Source organism: Microcaecilia unicolor, chromosome 5 (genome assembly GCF_901765095.1).
Source record: "Microcaecilia unicolor chromosome 5, aMicUni1.1, whole genome shotgun sequence".
NCBI lineage: Eukaryota > Metazoa > Chordata > Amphibia > Gymnophiona > Siphonopidae > Microcaecilia > Microcaecilia unicolor.
Genome location: NC_044035.1, coordinates 250,690,888 through 250,709,994, shown reverse-complemented (window position 1 = coordinate 250,709,994; position 19,107 = coordinate 250,690,888). Strand labels below are relative to the sequence as shown.

The 19,107-nt window shown below is 48.1% G+C and overlaps 1 protein-coding gene across 1 annotated transcript in view; it reads right to left on the bottom strand.

Moving 5' to 3' along the window:
• Nucleotides 1-19,107, bottom strand: part of NDC80 (NDC80 kinetochore complex component) — a 296,861-nt gene that overhangs the window by 84,373 nt on the left and 193,381 nt on the right. The window contains 2 exon segments of the mRNA XM_030203978.1: nucleotides 16,398-16,525; nucleotides 16,527-16,540. Coding sequence (XP_030059838.1) covers nucleotides 16,398-16,525; nucleotides 16,527-16,540 — 142 coding nt within the window.

Genomic DNA, 19,107 nt, shown 5'->3' with positions numbered 1-19,107 from the left:
ATGCATGTGGAAAAAAGTGGGGTATAAATGTGCATAAATAATACATATCTGTAGCAGGTATTCTCCGAGGAGAGCAGGCTGAATATTATCACTGATGGGTCGTCCTCCGTGACGGCACAGGAGCCAGGAAATTACAAATAAACAAGAATTTTCTAGAATGCGGGCGTCTCACAGAACGGGAGGCACCCATGCATGTGCGAGCAGGTACCTGCCTGCAACGCGAGTGTGTCATCTTTAGTTGATAAGAGCAAAATAGAGAAAAGGAACAACTCCAAAAGGGAAGGAGGGTGGGTTGTGATAATGTTCAGCCTGCTGTCCTTGGAGAATACCTGCTACAGATATGTATCTTCATTTTCTCCAAGGACAAGCAGGCCGAACATTATCACTGATGGGGTATCCCTAGCCCCCAGGCTCACTCAAAACAATTAACGTTGGTCAATTGGGCCTCATAACGGCGAGGACATAACTTAGATTGACCTAAAAGAAACAGAACTAAGTAAGAGTGCAGCCTGGAACAGAACATAAATGGGCCTAGGAGTGTGGAGTTGAATTCTAAACCTCAAACAGATTCTGCAGCACTGACTGCCCAAACTGACTATTGCGTCAGGTATCCTGCTGAAGGCAGTAGTGAGATGTGAATGTGTGGACAGAAGACCACGTCGCAGCTTTGCAGATCTCTTCAATGGAGGGCTGACTTCAAGTAAGCCACTGACGCAGCCATGGCTCTAACATTATGAGCAGTGACATGGCCCTCCAGAGACAGCCCAGCTTGGGCATAAGTGAAGGAAATGCAATCTGCTAGCCAATTGGAGATGGTGCGTTTTCCGATGGCGACTCCCCTCCTGTTGGGATTGAAAGAAACAAACAATTGGGCGGACTGTCTGTAGGGCTTAGTTCGCTCCATGTAAAGGCCAATGCTCTCTTGCAGTCCAAGGTGTGCAACTTGCCCTCACCAGGGTGGGTATGTGGAAGGGGAAAGAATGTTGGCAAGACCAATTGACTGGTTCAGATGGAACTCAGACACCACCTTCGGCAAAAACTTAGGGTGAGTGCGGAGGACTACTCTGTTATGATAAAACTTGATATAAGGTGAATGCACTACCAGGGCTTGGAGCTCACTGACTCTATCAGCTGAAGTAACAGCCACCAAGAAAATGACCTTCCAGGTCAAGTACTTCAGATGGCAGGAATTCAGTGGCTCAAAAGGAGCTTTCACCAGCTGGGTGAGAACGACGTTGAGATCCCATGACACTGGTGGAGGTTTGACAGGGGGCTTTGAGGAAAAGCAAACCTCTCATGAAACGAACTATTAAAGGCTGTCCAGAGATAAGCTGACCCTCTATATGTTGATGATAAGCACTAATTGCACTAAGATGAACCCTTACGGAGTTGGTCTTGAGACCAGACTCTGATAAGTGTAGAAGGTATTCAAGCAGAGTCCGTGTAGGACAAGAAAAGAGATCTAGGGCCTTGCTGTCACACCAGACGGCAAGCCTCCTCCATTTAAAAGAAAAACACTTCTTCGTGGAATCTTTCCTGGAAGAAAGCAGGACTCGGGAGACACCCTCTGAAAGGCCTAAAGAGGCAACTTCTAAGTTCTCAACATCCAGGCCGTGAGAGCCAGAGACTGGAGGTTGGGATGTAGAAGCGACCCTTCGTTCTGATGGTCAGAAAACACTCCAATCTCCACGGTTTCTTCGGAGGACAACTCCAGAAGAAGAGGGAACCAGATCTGAGGAGGCCAAAAAGGTGAAAATCAGAATCATGGTTCCACATCTTGCTTGAGTTTCAGCAGAGTTTTCCCTACTAGAGGTATGGGAGGATACGCATACAGAAGGCCTGTCGCCCAATGTAGGAGAAAGGCATCTGACGCTAGTCTGTAGTGGGCCTGGAGTCTGGAACAGAATTGAGGGACCTTGTGATTGAGCTGAGTGGCAAAAAGATCCACCGAGGGAGCGCCCCACGCTTGGAACATCTTGCGGACAACTTCCATGTTTACTGACCACTCGTGAGGTTGCATTATCCTGCTCAACCTGTCGGCCAGACTGTTGTTTATGCCTGCCAGACACGTGGCTTGGAGAAACATGCCGTAGTGGTGAGCCCAAAGCCACATCCAGACGGCTTCCTGACACAGAGGGCAAGATCCGCTGCCCCCCTGCTTGTTGGTGTAATAAATAGCAACCTGATTGTCTGTCTGAATTAGAATGATTTGATTGGACAGCCGATCTCTGAAAGCCTTGAGAGCGTTCCAGATCGCTCGTAATTCCAGGAAGTTGATCTGAAGATCCTTCTCCTGAAAGGACCAAGCTCCCTGAGTGTGAAGTCCATCTACATGAACTCCCCACCCCAGGAGGGATGCATCCGTCGTCAGCACTTTTTGAGGCTGAGGAATTTGGAATGGACGTCCCAAGGTCAAATTGGATGGAATGGTCCACCACTGAAGGGAACTGCAAAAGTCGGTGGAGAGATGGATGACATCCTCTAGATCCCCTGTGGCCTGGCACCACTGGGAAGCTAAGGTCCATTGAGCGGATCTCATATGTAGGCATGCCATGGGAGTTACATGAACTGTGGAAGCCATATATCCTAAGAGTCTCAACATCTGCTGAGCTCGTGATCTGTTGAGACGCTCGAGCGAAAGGACACTAGGGTCAGGAGATTGTCTGCCCTGGCCTGGGGGAGATAAGCTTGAGACGTCTGTGTGTCCAACAGAGCTCCAATGTACTCCAATTTCTGAACCGGAACTAGGTGGGACTTGGGATAATTGATTACAAACCCCAGTAGCTCTAGCACTTGAATAGTCATCTGCATGGACTGTAGAGCTCCTGCCTCCGAAGTGCTCTTCACCAGCCAACCGTTGAGATAAGGGAACACATGCACTCTCAGTTTGGTAGCGATGCTGCGACAACTGCCAAGCACTTTGTGAATACCCTGGGTGCGACACGAGGCCAAACGGCAGTACACAGTACTGAAAGTGCCGAGTTCCCAAATGAAACCGTAGATACCTCCTGTGGGCTGGAAGTATCGAGATGCGAGTGTAGGCATCCTTTAAGTCCAGAGAGCATAGCCAATCGTTTTCCTGAATCATGGGAAGAAGGGTGGCCAGGGAAACCATCCTGAACTTTTCTTGGACTAGTAATTGGTTCAGGGCCCTTAGGTCTAGGATGGGACGCAATTCCCCCCCCCCCCCCCCCCGTTTTCTTTTGCACAGGAAGTACCTGGAATAGAATCCCAGCCCTTCTTCCCCTGGTGGAATGGGTTCAACCGCATTGCACTTTAAAAGGGCGGAGAGTTCCTCTGCAAGTACCTGCTTGTGCTGGGAGATGAAGGATTGAGCTCCCGGTGGGCAATTTGGTGGGCTGGATGCCAGATTGAGAGTGTATTCTAACTGGACTATTTGAAGAACCCACCTGTCAGAGGTTATGAGAGGCTATCTTTGGGGAAAAAATATCACCTCCCCCCAAAAGGCACAGACACTTTACAGAGGCTATTGCTGCACTGGAGCCAGTCAAAAGCCCGTCTCTTGCTTTTGCTGGGACTCCCTAGGGGCCTAGGTGCACGGTGTTGACGAGAACGCACATGCTGGGCTGAGCCTGAACCGGCTGACGAGAAGCAGGAGTGTACCTACGCCTGTTATTAGGAAATAGGAGCACTCCTCTTCCCTCCAAAAAAACCTCCTGGAAGAGGAGGCAGTAGCAGAAGATGTTCGGTCAGAGAGAGAATCCATGGCGTCATGATGCTTTTTTATCTGATCGGCCATGTCCTCTACTTTTTTCCTCCAAAAAGATTATCTCCCCGGCAAGGAACATCCGCCATTCGCTGCTGGGTCTTCTGATACAGGTCAGACCACGGCAGCCATGAGAGTCTGCGCATCCCTATACCTCTTGAGCAGCTACTCAGGATGCCACATCAAAAGTGTGGTAAGACCACCTGGCCAGGAATTTGTGACACGCCTTCTGCTGCCTGACCACCTGGTGAAAAGTTTCAGCAAGCTCCGGAGGAAGTGCTTCAACTAAAACTGGACAGATTGCCTCCCGAGTTCCGCAGTGGATGCTCGTGTAGAGCTGGTAAGTCTGGATCTTGGCGTTGAGGCATAGCGGCCTGATATGTTCGCCCCCAAAAGAATCCAATTGTTCTAGACGCTCTGCCTGGGGGCGCAGAGGCATAGTCTCTAGTACTCTTGGCTCTTCTGAGAGCAGAGGTCCACCACCATGATTTGTGAGGAAGTTGGGCCTTCACCATTACAGGCTCTCCATGGGACTCTGTACTGGACTCAGATTTTTTGGGGACAACTGGATTAGAGAAGAGGGCACTACCAATTTCGCATAAGCACTTCCCTCAGTGTATTATGCAAGGGGTCCATAGCACCCTCAGCAGTGGAGAAGGATAATCCAAGACCTCGAGGCATCCACACCTGGGACTCATCAACAACCTCCATAGAGAATGGAATGTCCTTATACATTTCCTTACCAAAAGATGAAAAAAAGAGAGACTCTCAGGTGGAGACCATTCTACTCTCAATTGGCGGACGTCAATTCCTCCGCTCTTCCTCCGAAAAGTATCTTGGGTCTTCCACATCTTCCCACGAGCGCTCATCGGTATGGGACAAGAGCTCCCTAAGAGCAGCCCAAACCTGAGCCTGTGTTAACAGACGAGGATCAACGACCTCGTGGGGGGGTGTCGAAAAGTCGACCCCTGCCTGGACTCCGGTGAAGCTTCCTCCATTGACGTCGAGGGGGAGTCAACCCGGTGGTAGCTGACAAGGAGGAGGACCTCCTCACAGGAGATGGCCCAGATGCTGCCTTGGCAGTCAGTATGGAATGCACAAGCACCCTCGACCCGAGGCTGACTGGCGAAAGCAACCCTTCCAGAAGCTTTGGAAGAAGGGCCCTGATACTCTCGTCAAGAGCTCCATCGGTAAAAGCTGGGGGGCTGGTACAGGAGTCGGTTGCAGAATCTGAAGGGGCTCGAGAGCCGGTACCAGGGCTGCCAGATGACCGATGCATCAGCACCTCCTGAATGGAGGGTGAGCGGTCCTCCCAGCGCCGACGCTTCTCGGGTGCCGAGATCCTCGGCTCCCCGGAGCTCTCGGTACCCGTGCATGGAAGGAGAATGATGACGGTGCTTCTTAGTCTTCGCTCGGACCGCCCGTCATCGACACTCCTCGGTACCGATGAGGACGTGGAACCCTAATGCATCCTCGGGCCGGGTCCGACGCAGGTCGGTCCCCGGGGGGCCTGCATAGATAGGTGGAGACCCACTTGATGCCTCGCTGCTCCCAGCTCGATGAGGTCTTTCGGCAGCCATTACCTGGACTCCCGATGTCGATGCGTCCCTTGACATCGACACCACCGACCTCGGTACCGATATCAATGCCGAAGGACCGGACCGATCTGAAAAAGTTTCTCATGCGTTAGCCTCCCGAGCTACTTGGGTCCGTTTTTACGTCAATTTACACAGCTACAGTAGCTGGGAGGTGGTCCCAGCACTGGAGAACCACGCGTGGGGGTCAATACTGGAGATGGTCCGGTTGCACCAAGTACAACGCTTGAACGCGCTTGGGGTGTACTCGATGACATGGAGGGAAAAACGGCGATCGTGAAATCCAAAAGGCTCAATGGTGCCCAGAAAAAAAGAGCACAAAAAGGAAGAAACAGCCACGACCGAGCAGCCTAAAGGTGCGGCCGCGTCGAAAAAGAAGGAAAACTTACAAAAAAGAGGAAAAAACTAAGAATAAAGGGAAAAACTACTTTTTATTTTTTTATTTTGTGAATTAAGAAGAAAGAAAAAGAAAAATTTTAAACGAAAAAAAACGCTAACCAGGGTTTCCTGAGCCGATTTGAAGAACGGTAAACGAGACGTGTCTCTTCAGGACACGGATCAAGAAAAAACTAAAGGTGACATGCTTGTGTCGCAGCCAGGAACTTGCTCGCGCATGCGCGGTGCCTTCCGTCCCGCGTGATGCCATGTTCTAGAAAGTTCTTGGTTTTTTTTGTAATTTCCGGGCTCCTGGGCAGTCGCTGAGGACGACACATCAGTGATAATGTTCAGCCTGCTTGTCCTCAGAGAATAACAGCTTCAGTCCATAAAAGTATATTAAAGATGGTACCATTAAGCCCAGCACCTACATCTAATTCCATGACTTTTAGGTGGTCTGTGAAATGGAAGAGATTGCAGAAAGAATTTGAATAATTTTGGCTTTCAAAAATAAAGAATTTTTACTGATTTAGTATCAAGCTTAACCAAAATAATCTAGGATTTAAAAGGGAAACAGTCTAGCCTAGAAAAGGCTGAACAGCAATCCTAGAACTTGCAGGAAATATAACACTATCTCTTGGTGACTGTGAAGAAACCCTGTGTGTTAAGTCTGTAAAATGTATTGGATATTTTCCTGCCTAAATTAATACTAAAGGGGATTTCTCTAGTTTGGCCAGCAGATGGTGCATGTTTACGCTTAAAGCTGTTACAAAGGACTGACTTCTCTTTCTTTTAGTCAGCACACAGATAATAGGAAGTGCCTGTAGTGATGTAACCAGTTTTTATTTGAAATTTAACTATTCTAGGCACTGATTGGCCTGGAGTTTCAAATTACCCAGCAGATGCTGGCTGTGGCTTCATTTTCAGTCTGGAAGAAGAGAGAGAGATCTCTTTGCTGAAGCTCTGTGAACAGATATATGCCCTGATCTCTCCAGGTACTTTGTAGGAAGTAAGCAAACGTTTAGTTTTATAATTGATCTATATTTCAGTTACCTGCTATTGTTTTGCTGATTGCACAGTTTTTGTTCATTGTTCAATTTTTAAGACAATAAATAATTGTTTATTGCCTCTGCCTGTCTGGACTGATAAAGAATCCTGGTGGTTTGTGTGTTGGGTCTGTGAGTACTTTCTGGGAACTGTGGGACCACTGGGAGTATTGCTCCAGTAACCTAGAAATCACTGGGGATAATTGGAGAGCGGGAGACTTGCCCAGAAGCAATTGTGACCCAGCCAGTGGGAGGAGAGTGCTAGTGTAGTGGCAGGTGCAGGCGGACCTGAGCTGTGCTGGGGATAGACCCTCTAAGTGGCCGTGGAGTAACCCCAGGCGGGTGGCTAGGCACTTCGTGACAGACCCTTGCCCTTCTTTTTTATGCCTTTAACATACCTACATGAAAGGTACATTGCTTTCTGTCTTGAGAGTCCATATATATAAAACATAATTTGCATTATTCAGGTGCCTTTATGACCTTGTAAGGTCCTGCCCAATTAGCTTGAAGTTTATTCTGATGAACTGGGACTAAAACAAGTACCTGCTGGCCCTCATAAAACTCTCTATTTCAGGCCTTACGATCATACCAGGTCTTTTGCTTAGTCTGGGCTGCCTGCAAGTTATCTCTGACAAAGCCCACAAGTTCTTCTAATTTCTGCTGCATATAAACTACATATTCAATTATAGGAGTGTCAGAGGTATCAATGTTTCCCTCCCAATGTTCTCTTATTAGGTCAAGGGGCCCTCTCACCCTCCTGCCATAATGCAACTCAAATGGGGAAAACCCTGTAGACTCCTGAGGTATTTCTCTGTATGCAAACAGTAGGTAGGGCAGGTATTTTTCCCAGTCATGGTCTCCTGTTTCTACAAAAGTCTTTAACATGTGCTTTAATGTACCATTAAATCTCTCCACCAACCCATTTGTTTCATGGTGATATGATGTGGTACGTAAAGATTTCATTCCACAGTGTGCCCACAGATTCTGGATCAGCTGAGACATAACTGTGTCCCTTGGTCTGAGAGTATTTCTCGTGGATATACTACCCGGGAAAATATTTCTAGCAAGGCAGTGGCAATTTTCTCCGATTCTATGGAGGATAAGGCTACCGCTTCAGAATATCTGGTAGCAAAGTCCACAACTGTCAATATATATCTGTTCCCAGTCCGGCTATGGACAGCTAGAGGCCCCACTGTATCCACAGCTATTCTCACAAAGGGCTCACTGATAATGGGTAAAGGTTTCAGGGAGGCTATGAGGTGATCTGGGGTCTTATCCACTCTTTGGCACGCATCACAGGTTCGACAATTGTCAGTTATGGCTCAAGAGACTCCTGGCCAATAGAAGTTCTGGGTTAATCTGGTGCGTGTGTGTGTCACTCCCTGATGTCCTACTAGTAGAATGTCATGTACAATCTGTAGAAGTTCTCCTTATGCCCTGGGTGCTATATTTTATTTTTTTATTTTTGTTACATTTGTACCCCGCGCTTTCCCACTCATGGCAGGCTCAATGCGGCTTACATGGGGCAATGGAGGGTTAAGTGACTTGCCCAGAGTCACAAGGAGCTGCCTGTGCCGGGAATCGAACTCAGTTCCTCAGTTCCCCAGGACCAAAGTCCACCACCCTAACCACTAGGCCACTCCTCCACTCCTATAAACTGCTTGCCTGCTGTCTAGGGCCTACTAGGATCAACAGGATCAATTTCTCTGTACCACAAGCCCCCTTTCCATATGATATGATCTTTACCACTTTCAGTGGTTGGTTGGATCTCCACTGGTGACTGACAAATCAGGTTCATCAGTCTGATTAATAGGTGTGTCATTTAAGTCAGGTTGTTCCGGACTTTCGGTTGGGGAATGGAGTAGCGAGGTTGCGTGCCGTAGCTACTCCGGAGCACCCGAAAAACCCTGCACTTGCTAACAGCAAAACATCCGACGAAAATGGGGGAAAAGAAGCAACAAAAGATCGCTTACCTCCCAGTCTGGTACAGAGCGAAACGAGTTACGCTTGATGGCATCGAAATCCGCCCGAAGGGATCCAAAAGATAAAGCTCGGGCAGGAGAAATCCAAGATGGCGGACAAAGCGGCACCCATCCCCGACGCCTAGCTTGCTGTGGGCCGCGGAAATAACAGAAGAAGCGAAAGCAGCGGTGGAACAGGCGGAGGGAAGAAACTGCAGCTCATCTGGATAAGCTGGATGGTGTGGAGGAAAGGCAAGCGGCTCTGGTAACGGACCTGCACGAGGCACAGCAGCGGCTTGGGACAGGCAGAGGAGGACATAAGTAGGTAGCGGAGGAGCAACCCAGAATGCCAGCCCGGTTGGAGGAGCTCGAAACCAAGGTGCAAGACCTGGAGAATCGCTCCAGGAGAAATAACCTCAGGCTGGTGGGGCTCCCTGAGAACCTCCCAGACAGAAATCTCTGCAAATTCTTGGAGTGCTGGCTGCCAGAGGCGCTCTCAGCCCCGGATCTAGTGGAGAGACTAAAAATCGAAAGAGCACATTGGCTGGGGCCGAGAAGGGAAAATGTGACAAGGCCTAGGTAACAATCCTAAAGGTCTTAAATTATGCATTACAAGATGGAGATTCTGCAGCTATTGAGAGCGGGAAAGACTCTGGAATATCAAGCATTAAAATCTTATGCTTCCAGGACTATTCTCCAAAAGTCTCAGCAGCGAGAAAGAATCGCGGCCCAATATGCTCCAAGCTGTTTGGTTTGAAACAAAAATTTAGTCTTTGTATCCCGCAAAACTGAAGGTGATAAACAATGGACAAAGCCCTCTTTTTCAAAAAAGCCAGGAGGCCAAAGCATATGTGGATCAGCTAATGAGGACATCAAGTGGAGACTGAAGAAAGGCAGCGCTCTTCGGGAGCAAATCAACTGAGAGAACGTGGTAACAATTTGGTAAAAGGACTTTGAAATTGTGGTAATCCAGCAATTTGGACTGCGATCTGGTTGAGGCACATAATGCTGACTTTGAGGCCCTTTGTCGGCATGGAAAATGGGCATATTGGAAGGAGAAGAAAATATTTATAGACCCAGAACTACTGCGTCGGATGGACAGAGGGAGGCTCGCCCCCCCCAACAATTTGCGCCAGGGTGTTCCGATCTCTGGAAAGGGGGAGTCTAATGCCAAGTGGCATGAGTATGGTAAGTATAAGGGGGGGGGGGGGGGGGCGGGAGATGGAGGGGGGGGGAAGGGGGAGAAATTTGGGCAGGTGGGGAGAGGGTCGGCAGGGGCAAGGAGGTATAAGTGGCAGATGTATGCATGTAGAGAGGTTCTGATGTGGCATGGGTGGAGGCAAGAGTATTGGTAGAGTGGAAGGATGTACTGGGGAGGTGGTGGCTGGGACACCTCTCCGATGAGATTGATGGTAAGCTGCATGGACTCCACTGACAGACAAATAGAGACGACATGACTCCATTACAAGTTGTAACCTGGAATGTGGGGGGCATACACTCGCCAGTCAAGAGACAGAAAATCCTAAAATTCTTAATGATCAAAAAGGCATCAATAGCATTCCTACAGGAGACACACCTAACACAAGCAGAACATACAAAACTGAAACGTTGGTGGGTAGGAGAAATTTTGAATCCCGGCAATGGGAGGGAAAGGAGGAGTGATAACCCTGGTACGAAAAGGTATACACGTGGAAGTTGTCAAAGTAGTGAGGACGTTAAGGGGAGATATGTAGTAGCATCAGTAGTGCTGGTAGACAGCCGGTGCTGCTTTGTAACATATATTCACCAAACACATATGAGAAGCAATTTTTCACACAGTCATTCGCACAGCACAGGGACTAGGAGAGATACATATTATAATGGGGGGAGACTTCAAGGAGGCTGCGGACCCAATATAGAAGATCTAAACCAACGGGGAAGAGAGCTGGCCAGGACACAGAGGGAATAGCAACACTGGAGGAGGACTTTGAGGTGGTGGATTGTGGGAGGACTTCTTAATCCGCTGAGAGAGACTACACACATCTTTCGAGGGCACACTCCACACTGTCTCCATTGATTATATATTTGGTAACTAGAGATATGCTCACACAGGTGGAGTCCCACCAGAATCGGCCCTATAGTGGTATCGGATCATGCCTGGGGTAGCGGTGAGCTGCAGGTTGGACAGGGGGATGAGGGAGGAAGCGCGTGGAGATTTCCGATCTGGCTTTATCGGGATGGTCATTCTTGCCTCATTGATAAATGCTGGAACGAATGTAGAGATAATAATGAGGCCCATAGGGCGGACCCGGTGCTTTTCTGGGAGACCGCTAAGGCGGTACTTAGAGGAGAGATCATAGCATATACCAGCTTTAAACGAAAAGTGAGGAAGCAGGAAATACTTAGATTGGAGAGGAGAATAACTCAGCTGCGGCAACAATACAGCTTGGAACACTCACAGAGGCTCCGGGCCAGCTCCTAGAGGCGCAGCAGACTCTTAATGAGCTGCTGCACCGAACAGTTCAGAAGTCTCTAGCATACTATACGTATCGTCTGTATAAGTTTGCTAACAAGGGAGGAGGGTTTTTAGCGTGGCTAATGGGCAAGAAGGCAGGTTACTGTAGGTGCTCACTTAGCCAACAAACAGGGGATATTAGCACATGACGATCGCGAAATCTCAGGAATCTTTGAAAAGCTATTAAACCGCAAGAAGATCTCGCCACGCCTAGCGAAGCGTACCTGGCTAGTGTTGATTTGCCTAATTAGCGGCTGAGGAGTTAAGGGTGTTGAACGCAGACTTTACAGCTGATGAGGTGACATGGGTGCTCAAGCAGAGCCCCCTGGGAAAGGCACCAGGCCCTGATGGAATGCGGAACAAGTTTTATAAGTTTGTTGCAGACTGAAATTAGTCCACTGTTGGCTGCGGTCTTTAACATAAATAGTTCAGCGTGGATATATGCCACCTCATCTAAATCAAGCCCATATAACAGTGCTGCTGAAACTGGGTAAACTTGCTCAATATCCGAGTCGTATTGACCAATATCACTCTTGAATTCAGAAGCCAAGTTTCTAGCTAAATTATTAGCAAATAGGCTGGCCAGATATCTCCTTCTTTGGTAGAGGAACCACAAGTGGGATTTGTAAGGGCAGGAAAATAGCAAAAAATATGAGGAGAATACTACTAGCATTGGAAAAAGTGCAGCGGGATGGGAGTGGAGGAGTGGCCTAGTGGTTAGGTGGTGGACTTTCGTCCTGGGGAACTGAGGAACTGAGTTCGATTCCCACTTCAGGCACAGGCAGCTCCTTGTGACTCTGGGCAAGTCACTTAACCCTCCATTGCCCCAGGTACAAATAAGTACCTGTATACAATATGTAAGCCGCATTGAGCTTGCCATGAGTGGGAAAGTGTGGGGTACAATGTAACAAAAATAAAAAATAAATATACCAACAATGTTAATCAGTTTCACCCCGAAAAGGCTTTTGATCGGGTGGATTGGGGTTTCCTTTTTGAAACACTTAAAGCTTATGGTATGAACGGCTTCTTTGTACAGGCGATTAAAACCTTATACACTGACCCCTAAGGCGAGAGTAAATGTTAATGGCCTCTATTCAGAATGGTTTCCCATAGTTAGAGTAACGCGACAGGGTTGCCCTCTCTCTCCACTCCTTTTTGTCCTAACACTCGATCCATATTAAGGGAGATAAGTAACAATACAGACAAAGGGAGCGCGCACCTGAGATGGGGTATTTAAAAATAGCAGCAATCGCAGACGATCTGCTGGTGTTAATAACAGACCCAAGAAACTCTCTGGGGTACCTCATGGAAAGCATACGAGAATATGGTGATTTCTCAGGGTTTCACTTAATCTCGCAAAATCAGAGGCCCTGGCGAGTCACGAGATTAGGAGGGAGGAATGGGAACAGTTTCCATTACGCTGGGCGGACGGGTCTTTCAGATACTTGGGCATTCAATTAACATTGGACCCGACACAAATCTATGAACATAATGTCCCTCAGCTACTGAGAGATACGAGGACGCAGTTGGCCAAGTGGGTCACATTACCTTTGTCTTTTATGGGCAGGATACATCTGTATCGCATGCTGGTGTTCCCGAAATGGTTATATACACTACAAACTTTGCCAATACGGTTATGGAAAAAAAGACCTGAAGCGCTCCAGAGACAGATAGCTTGGTTTTGTTGGGCGGGGAAAAAATCAAATGGAGCTATGTTAGCAGGACTCCAGGTACATGGAGGATTGGGGATCCCTGATGTGCAAGAATACAATCAAGCATGTCTCTTAAGACATTTTGAGAGACTGGGTTTTGGGTACGACTACATACACCGACACACACTTGGAAAGCATGTACTTTAGCCCATGGCATATCAATTACCTCCTACACGCAAAATCTAATAACCTCCCAAAACAAGTTAAAAATAGTATCATCCTGCAGCCCTTGCGGTACCTGTGGTGAGATGTGATGCGGCTCTGGGAGCACAGCTCGGAGAGCAGTGTATTGTTGCCCATAACGGGTAACGCAGAATTCTTGCCCGGGAGGGAAAATAAAATATTCCTAGACTTGGGGAAACAGGGTGTGATACTTTTGGAGAACTTTATACAGAGGGATGGGGAAGTGCTGACCTATCTAGAGTTCGAGAGGCAATGCGCTGGGAGATTGTTGGTGAAGCTAGTTTACCATCAACTCTCACATTACATCTATGGGCTCCCCAACACGAGCTTACTACCAGAGTTTGGGAAGAATATAAGGGAATTTCTAGCTGGGGACGCAGCAGAACAAATTTCGGTGTCAAGGTTCCATAAGATACTGGAAGGGAAACGACCCAAAAGAGATGCCAAGACGTTCGCTGAAAGATGGAGTCAGGAGGTGGGAAGGAGAATAGCAGAGGAGAAAAAGCCTGTCCATTGTTGTTCTAGCTCTGTAAATAAGAAAAAAATCCAGTAACATAATATTTGCCTCTTTACGTCACTGAAGGAATGGTACAGTGAATGCCCCAAAATTTACTTCACGTGGTCAGGCTTGGTTCAGTGCTGTGTCTGCGCTGCGACTGTCCCTGCTGCCTTTAAACATGCTGTGGTCACACCTCTCCTAAAGAAGCCTTCACTCGACCCTACTTGTCCCTCTAATTACCGAACCATCTCCCTCCTCCCTTTTCTCTCCAAATTACTTGAGCGTGCTGTTCACCGCCGCTGCCTTGATTTTCTCTCCTCACATGATATTCTTGACCCACTACAATCTGGTTTTCACCCTCTCCACTCAACCGAAACTGCGCTTACTAAAGTCTCCAATGACCTATTACTGGCTAAATCCAGAGGTCAATATTCCATCCTCATTCTTCTTGATCTTTCCGCTGCTTTTGACACTGTCGATCACAGCATACTTCTCGATACCCTGTCCTCACTTGGATTCCAGGGCTCTGTCCTTTCCTGGTTCTCTTCCTACCTCTCCCTCCGCACCTTCAGTGTTCACTCTGGTGGATCCTCTTCTACCTCTATCCCTCTGCCTGTCGGCGTACCTCAGGGTTCTGTTCTTGGCCCCCTCCTCTTTTCTATCTACACTTCTTCCCTTGGTTCATTAATCTCATCCCATGGCTTTTCCTACCATCTCTATGCTGATGACTCCCAAATCTACCTTTCTACCCCTGATATCTCACCTTGCATCCAAACCAAAGTTTCAGCATGCTTGTCTGACATTGCTGTCTGGATGTCTCAACGCCACCTGAAATTAAATATGACCAAAACCGAGCTTCTCATTTTCCCCCAACCAATCACCCACCTCCCCCGATCCACCCGTTTCTATTTCTGTTGATGGCTCTCTCATTCTCCCTGTCTCCTCAGCTCGAAACCTTGGGTCATCTTTGACTCTTCTCTCTCCTTCTCTGCTCATATCCAGCAGATTGCCAAGACCTTGTCGTTTCTTTCTTTACAACTCCCGTAAAATCCGCCCCTTTCTTTCCGAGCACTCTACCAAAAACCCTCATTCACACCCTGTCACCTCTCGTTGACTACTGCAATCTGCTTCTTGCTGGCCTCCCACTTAGTCACCTCTCCCCTCTCCAGTCGTTCAAAACTTTGCTGCCCGTCTCGCTCTTTCACCAGGGTCGCTTTACTCATACTACCCCTCTCCTCAAGACCCTTCACTGGCTCCCTATCCGTTTTCGCATCCTGTTCAAACTTCTCTAACTAACCTATAATGTACTCCACTCTGCTGCTCCCCAGTACTTTCCACACTCGTCCTTCCCTACACCCCTTCCCGTGCACTCCGCTCCATGGATAAATCCTTCTTATCTGTTCCCTTCTCCACTACTGCCAACTCCAGACTTCGCGCCTTTTGTCTCGCTGCACCCTATGCCTGGAATAAACTTCCTGAGCCCCTACGTCTTGCCCCATCCTTGGCCACCTTTAAATCTAGACTGAAAGCCCACCTCTTTAACATTGCTTTTGACTCGTAACCACTTGCCTCCACCTACCCTCCTCTCTTCCTTCCCGTTCACATTAATTGATTTGCTTACTTTATTTTTTTTTATTGTCTATTAGATTGTAAGCTCTTTGAGCAGGGACTGTCTTTCTTCTATGTTTGTGCAGCGCTGCGTACGCCTTGTAGCGCTATAGAAATGCTAAATAGTAGTAGTAGTAGTGTGGCAACAGCCCCAGAGTGAAACTCATTGTTAGTGACAAAGGATGGCTGAAGACCCAGTTCCCTCAGGAAAGCTACCACCAAAAAACATCTCCTCTTAATCACTGAAAAGTACACACACTGACTTACAATGGAATAAACATTGTAAAGTTACAAATAGTGCTGCCCAGTCTCCAAGACGTCATTAGGCCTGAACAACAAAAATCAGTTGTCCTTCATAACTTGAAGCCTGACAGGATAAAGAAGCATTTATGATTTTTTTTTTTTTGGGGGGGGGGGGGGGGGGGGGGGGGGAGAGAAGAGCTCAGACACCTGAGAGCTATACCCTAGCTCCAATTCAAAATATCCTCCTCTTCCGTTACTTTTTTTTTTCCATTGAGTTCAGAACATTAAAAGGCACCCCAGCTCAACTGTAGTACAGTTCTCCAGCTGGCCTTTAGGAGCTACTTCAACGATCAACCAGACTGCCCATCATCCATCTCTGGAGACAGAAAAATACTGATTATAAGGCTGCCATGGTGCCCTTATGGAGCCAAGCATACAGGACTTCTGTCCTCCATCCACTGGTTGATGGACATAACCCAACAGGTTCTGGACTGGGTCTAGTGAGGATGCTAAGGAATGTCAATTATATCTGATTGCTTGCTGTGTGAAAATTTTCTAGACACAGCACTAAATGTTGTAGGTGGTTCGTTAAGGAATAGAACTGTTGTACTTCTTGCTTGCTGTCCACCTTAATGGTATAAGCTCTAGCCATCTTTCCTGAACATACAATGGTTTCATCCCTGTGCCAGAACTTAGGCACAGCAGTTTTCTTTAAAGCAGTGAGCATCTTAAAAAAATGTTCAATTGTTTTGATTCACTGCCATAGTTAAACAATCTATAATGATGGTCCCAACCCTCCTTCTTCTACGCATTCCATTACAAAGTTACTGGGGCAGGATCATATATCAAGACAGATCTAAACCCGGTCTAGTTGTTAGGTAGGAAACTTCAGTGACACCCCCGAACATTTATTTCACTGGGAAAGCTGACCATCTCAGAATAAGGTTATTCTAACTGCTGCCTCCAGCTTATCCGAGACATGTTGGTGCCTTTGTTCAACAAGCACTGCATGTGATTCCAATTCTGTCAAATATTTTGATATTTATGAGCATACTGCCTCCAGTGAAACTTTAATTTTTCCAGGATACCAAGCGATCCTGTACGGAGAGAAATAAAAAAATAAAATATTCTTGCTTAACGAGTGGAATATAATTGATTTAAATAATACCAAATACACAATTAAAACAACCAATGCCATTCTATATGCATTAAATGGAGTCAACTGGAGTGGCAAAAATTAATGAACAGACTTTTCCAGAGATTTCCATCAGATTTTCTACCTAACATCAGTGAATTTAGAGCACCATTTGAGATAATTACTGTTGAAATGTGAGAAGGGAGATGTGAATCTAAAAGGAATGTACAGGGGCACAAGGAAGCAGTACAAAAGAGGCACTGAAAGGCCTTTAATCTTCAGTAGTGTACTATGTGGAGCTGTGCATTTGGTGATATGGAGCAAATTGAATAGTAGCACTGCAGCAATGTGAAGGTAAAAATTATGTTAATCATACCTGATAATTTTACCTTTCCATTAATCATAGCTGATCAATCCATAGACTGGTGGGTTGTGTCCATCTACCAGCAGGTGGAGATAGAGAGCAAACTTTTGCCTCCCTATATGTGGTCATGTGCTGCCGGAAACTCCTCAGTATGTCGATATCAAAGCTCCATCCGCAGGACTCAGCACTTAGAGAATTACACCCACGAAGGGACACTCTGCCCAGCTCACCACCGCCGAAACGGGGGAGGGGAATTAACCCAGCTCATCCCCACACACGGTGGGGGAGGGGAAATCCGCCAGCTCTCCCCGCGAGCGGGGGAGGGACAACCACACCCGCCGATGCGGGGGGATCTGGCTTATCCTGCAACCGCAACCGCGGGAGGAGCTGACTGACCCTAACACACGCCGAAGCGGGAGGGGTACAAAAGCTGCCCTACAGCCCGCACGCAGGCAGGGAGGGCAGTGCCTGGCAGACCATTTTAAGTGCCTCATCCAGCCCCGTAAAACGGAGGGGAGAGGAAAGGCAGCAGCTCACTGGTACACAAACTTGTCTTAACTCTTGAAGAATCCAAGTGAAAAAACTTGAACACGAAGTCTTTCTGAAGTAAGCTGAAGACTAAACTTGAACCTGAATGCAACCAGAATAAAACAGTACAGATATCTGGAGGGGCTATGGATTGATCAGCTCTGATTAATGGAAGAAAATTATCAGGTATGATTTATACATAATTTTACCTTCCATATCATCAAGCTGAGCAATCCTAGACTGGTGGGATGTACCGAAGCGTACTCACCCAGGGCGGGGACAATTGAATCCTGACCTCAACACTGAAGCTCAAACTGGGCCTCCGCCCGTGCAGAGCCACAGTCAAACGGTAATGCTTGGAGAATGTATGAGCCGAAGCCCAAGTTTGCCGCCTTGCAGATCTCTTCCAAGGAGACGGATCCGGCCTCTGCCATCGAGGCGCCTGAGCTCTCGTGGAGTGAGCCCTTCAGCTGGATAGGCGGCACTTCCCCGCGGCCACATAAGCCGCTGCAATGGCTTCCTTGACCCATCTTGCCACTGTAGGCTTAGCAGCCTGCAGACCCTTACGAGGACCTGCAAACAGGACAAACAGATGATCCGATTTCCGGAAATCATTGTCACTTCCAAGTATCTGATGATGACTCGTCTCACATCCAGATATTTAAGAGCAGAGTACTCCTCTGGGTAGACCTCCCTACGAAAGGAAGGGAGACAGAGCTGCTTGATTCCATGGAAGCGAGAAACAATCTTGGGCAGGAAGGAGGCACTGTGCTGAATAGTCACTCCTGCATCAGTGAACTGCAGAAAGGCTCATCGACATGAGAGCGCCTGGAGCTCGGAAACTCTTCTGGCTGAAGTGATAGCCACCAAAAAAGACCTGCTTTCAACGTCAGGTCTTTCAGAGTGCCCTCGACAAGGGTTCAAAAGGCGGCTTCTGCAATGCTCTTAGTACCAGGTTGAGATTCCACGCAGGCACCACTGAGTGCAGAGGAGGGCGCAGGTGATTAACTCCCTTGAGAAAGCGCACCACATCTGGCTGCGAAGCCAGGGAAGCACCCTTCAGGCGGCCCCTGAAGCAAGCCAGAGCCGCTACCTGGACTTAAGGGAACTGAGCGACAGGCCTTTCTCCAGACCTTCTTGCAGGAACGCCAACACTGAAGAACTTGGAGCAGTGAAGGGGAGAAAGTGAGCCTGCTTCACACCACGCTGCAAAGATACGCCAAACCCTGGCCGTAAGCAGTAGACGTAGAGCGCTTCCTCGCTCTCAGCATAGTGGCGATGACCTTGTCTGAGAAGCCCTTCTTCCTCAGACGCTGCCGCTCAATAGCCAGGCCGTAAGACCAAAGAGGGAGGGATCCTCCATCACCACGGGACCCTGATGTAACAGGCCTGCTCCACTGGCAGGCCGCAGAGGATCGTCGACTGAGAGCCTGATCAAGTCCGCATACCAGGGACGCCTGGGCCAATCCGGACCCACCAGGATTACCCTGGCCGGGATGCTTTGCCACCGGGTCTAGCACCCTGCCCAACAGGGCCAGGGCGGGAACACATATAGAAGCTCTTGTGTCGGCCACTGTTGGAGAAGAGCATCTACTCCCAGGGATCGAGGGTCCCGTCCTCTGCTAGAAAAAGCGCGG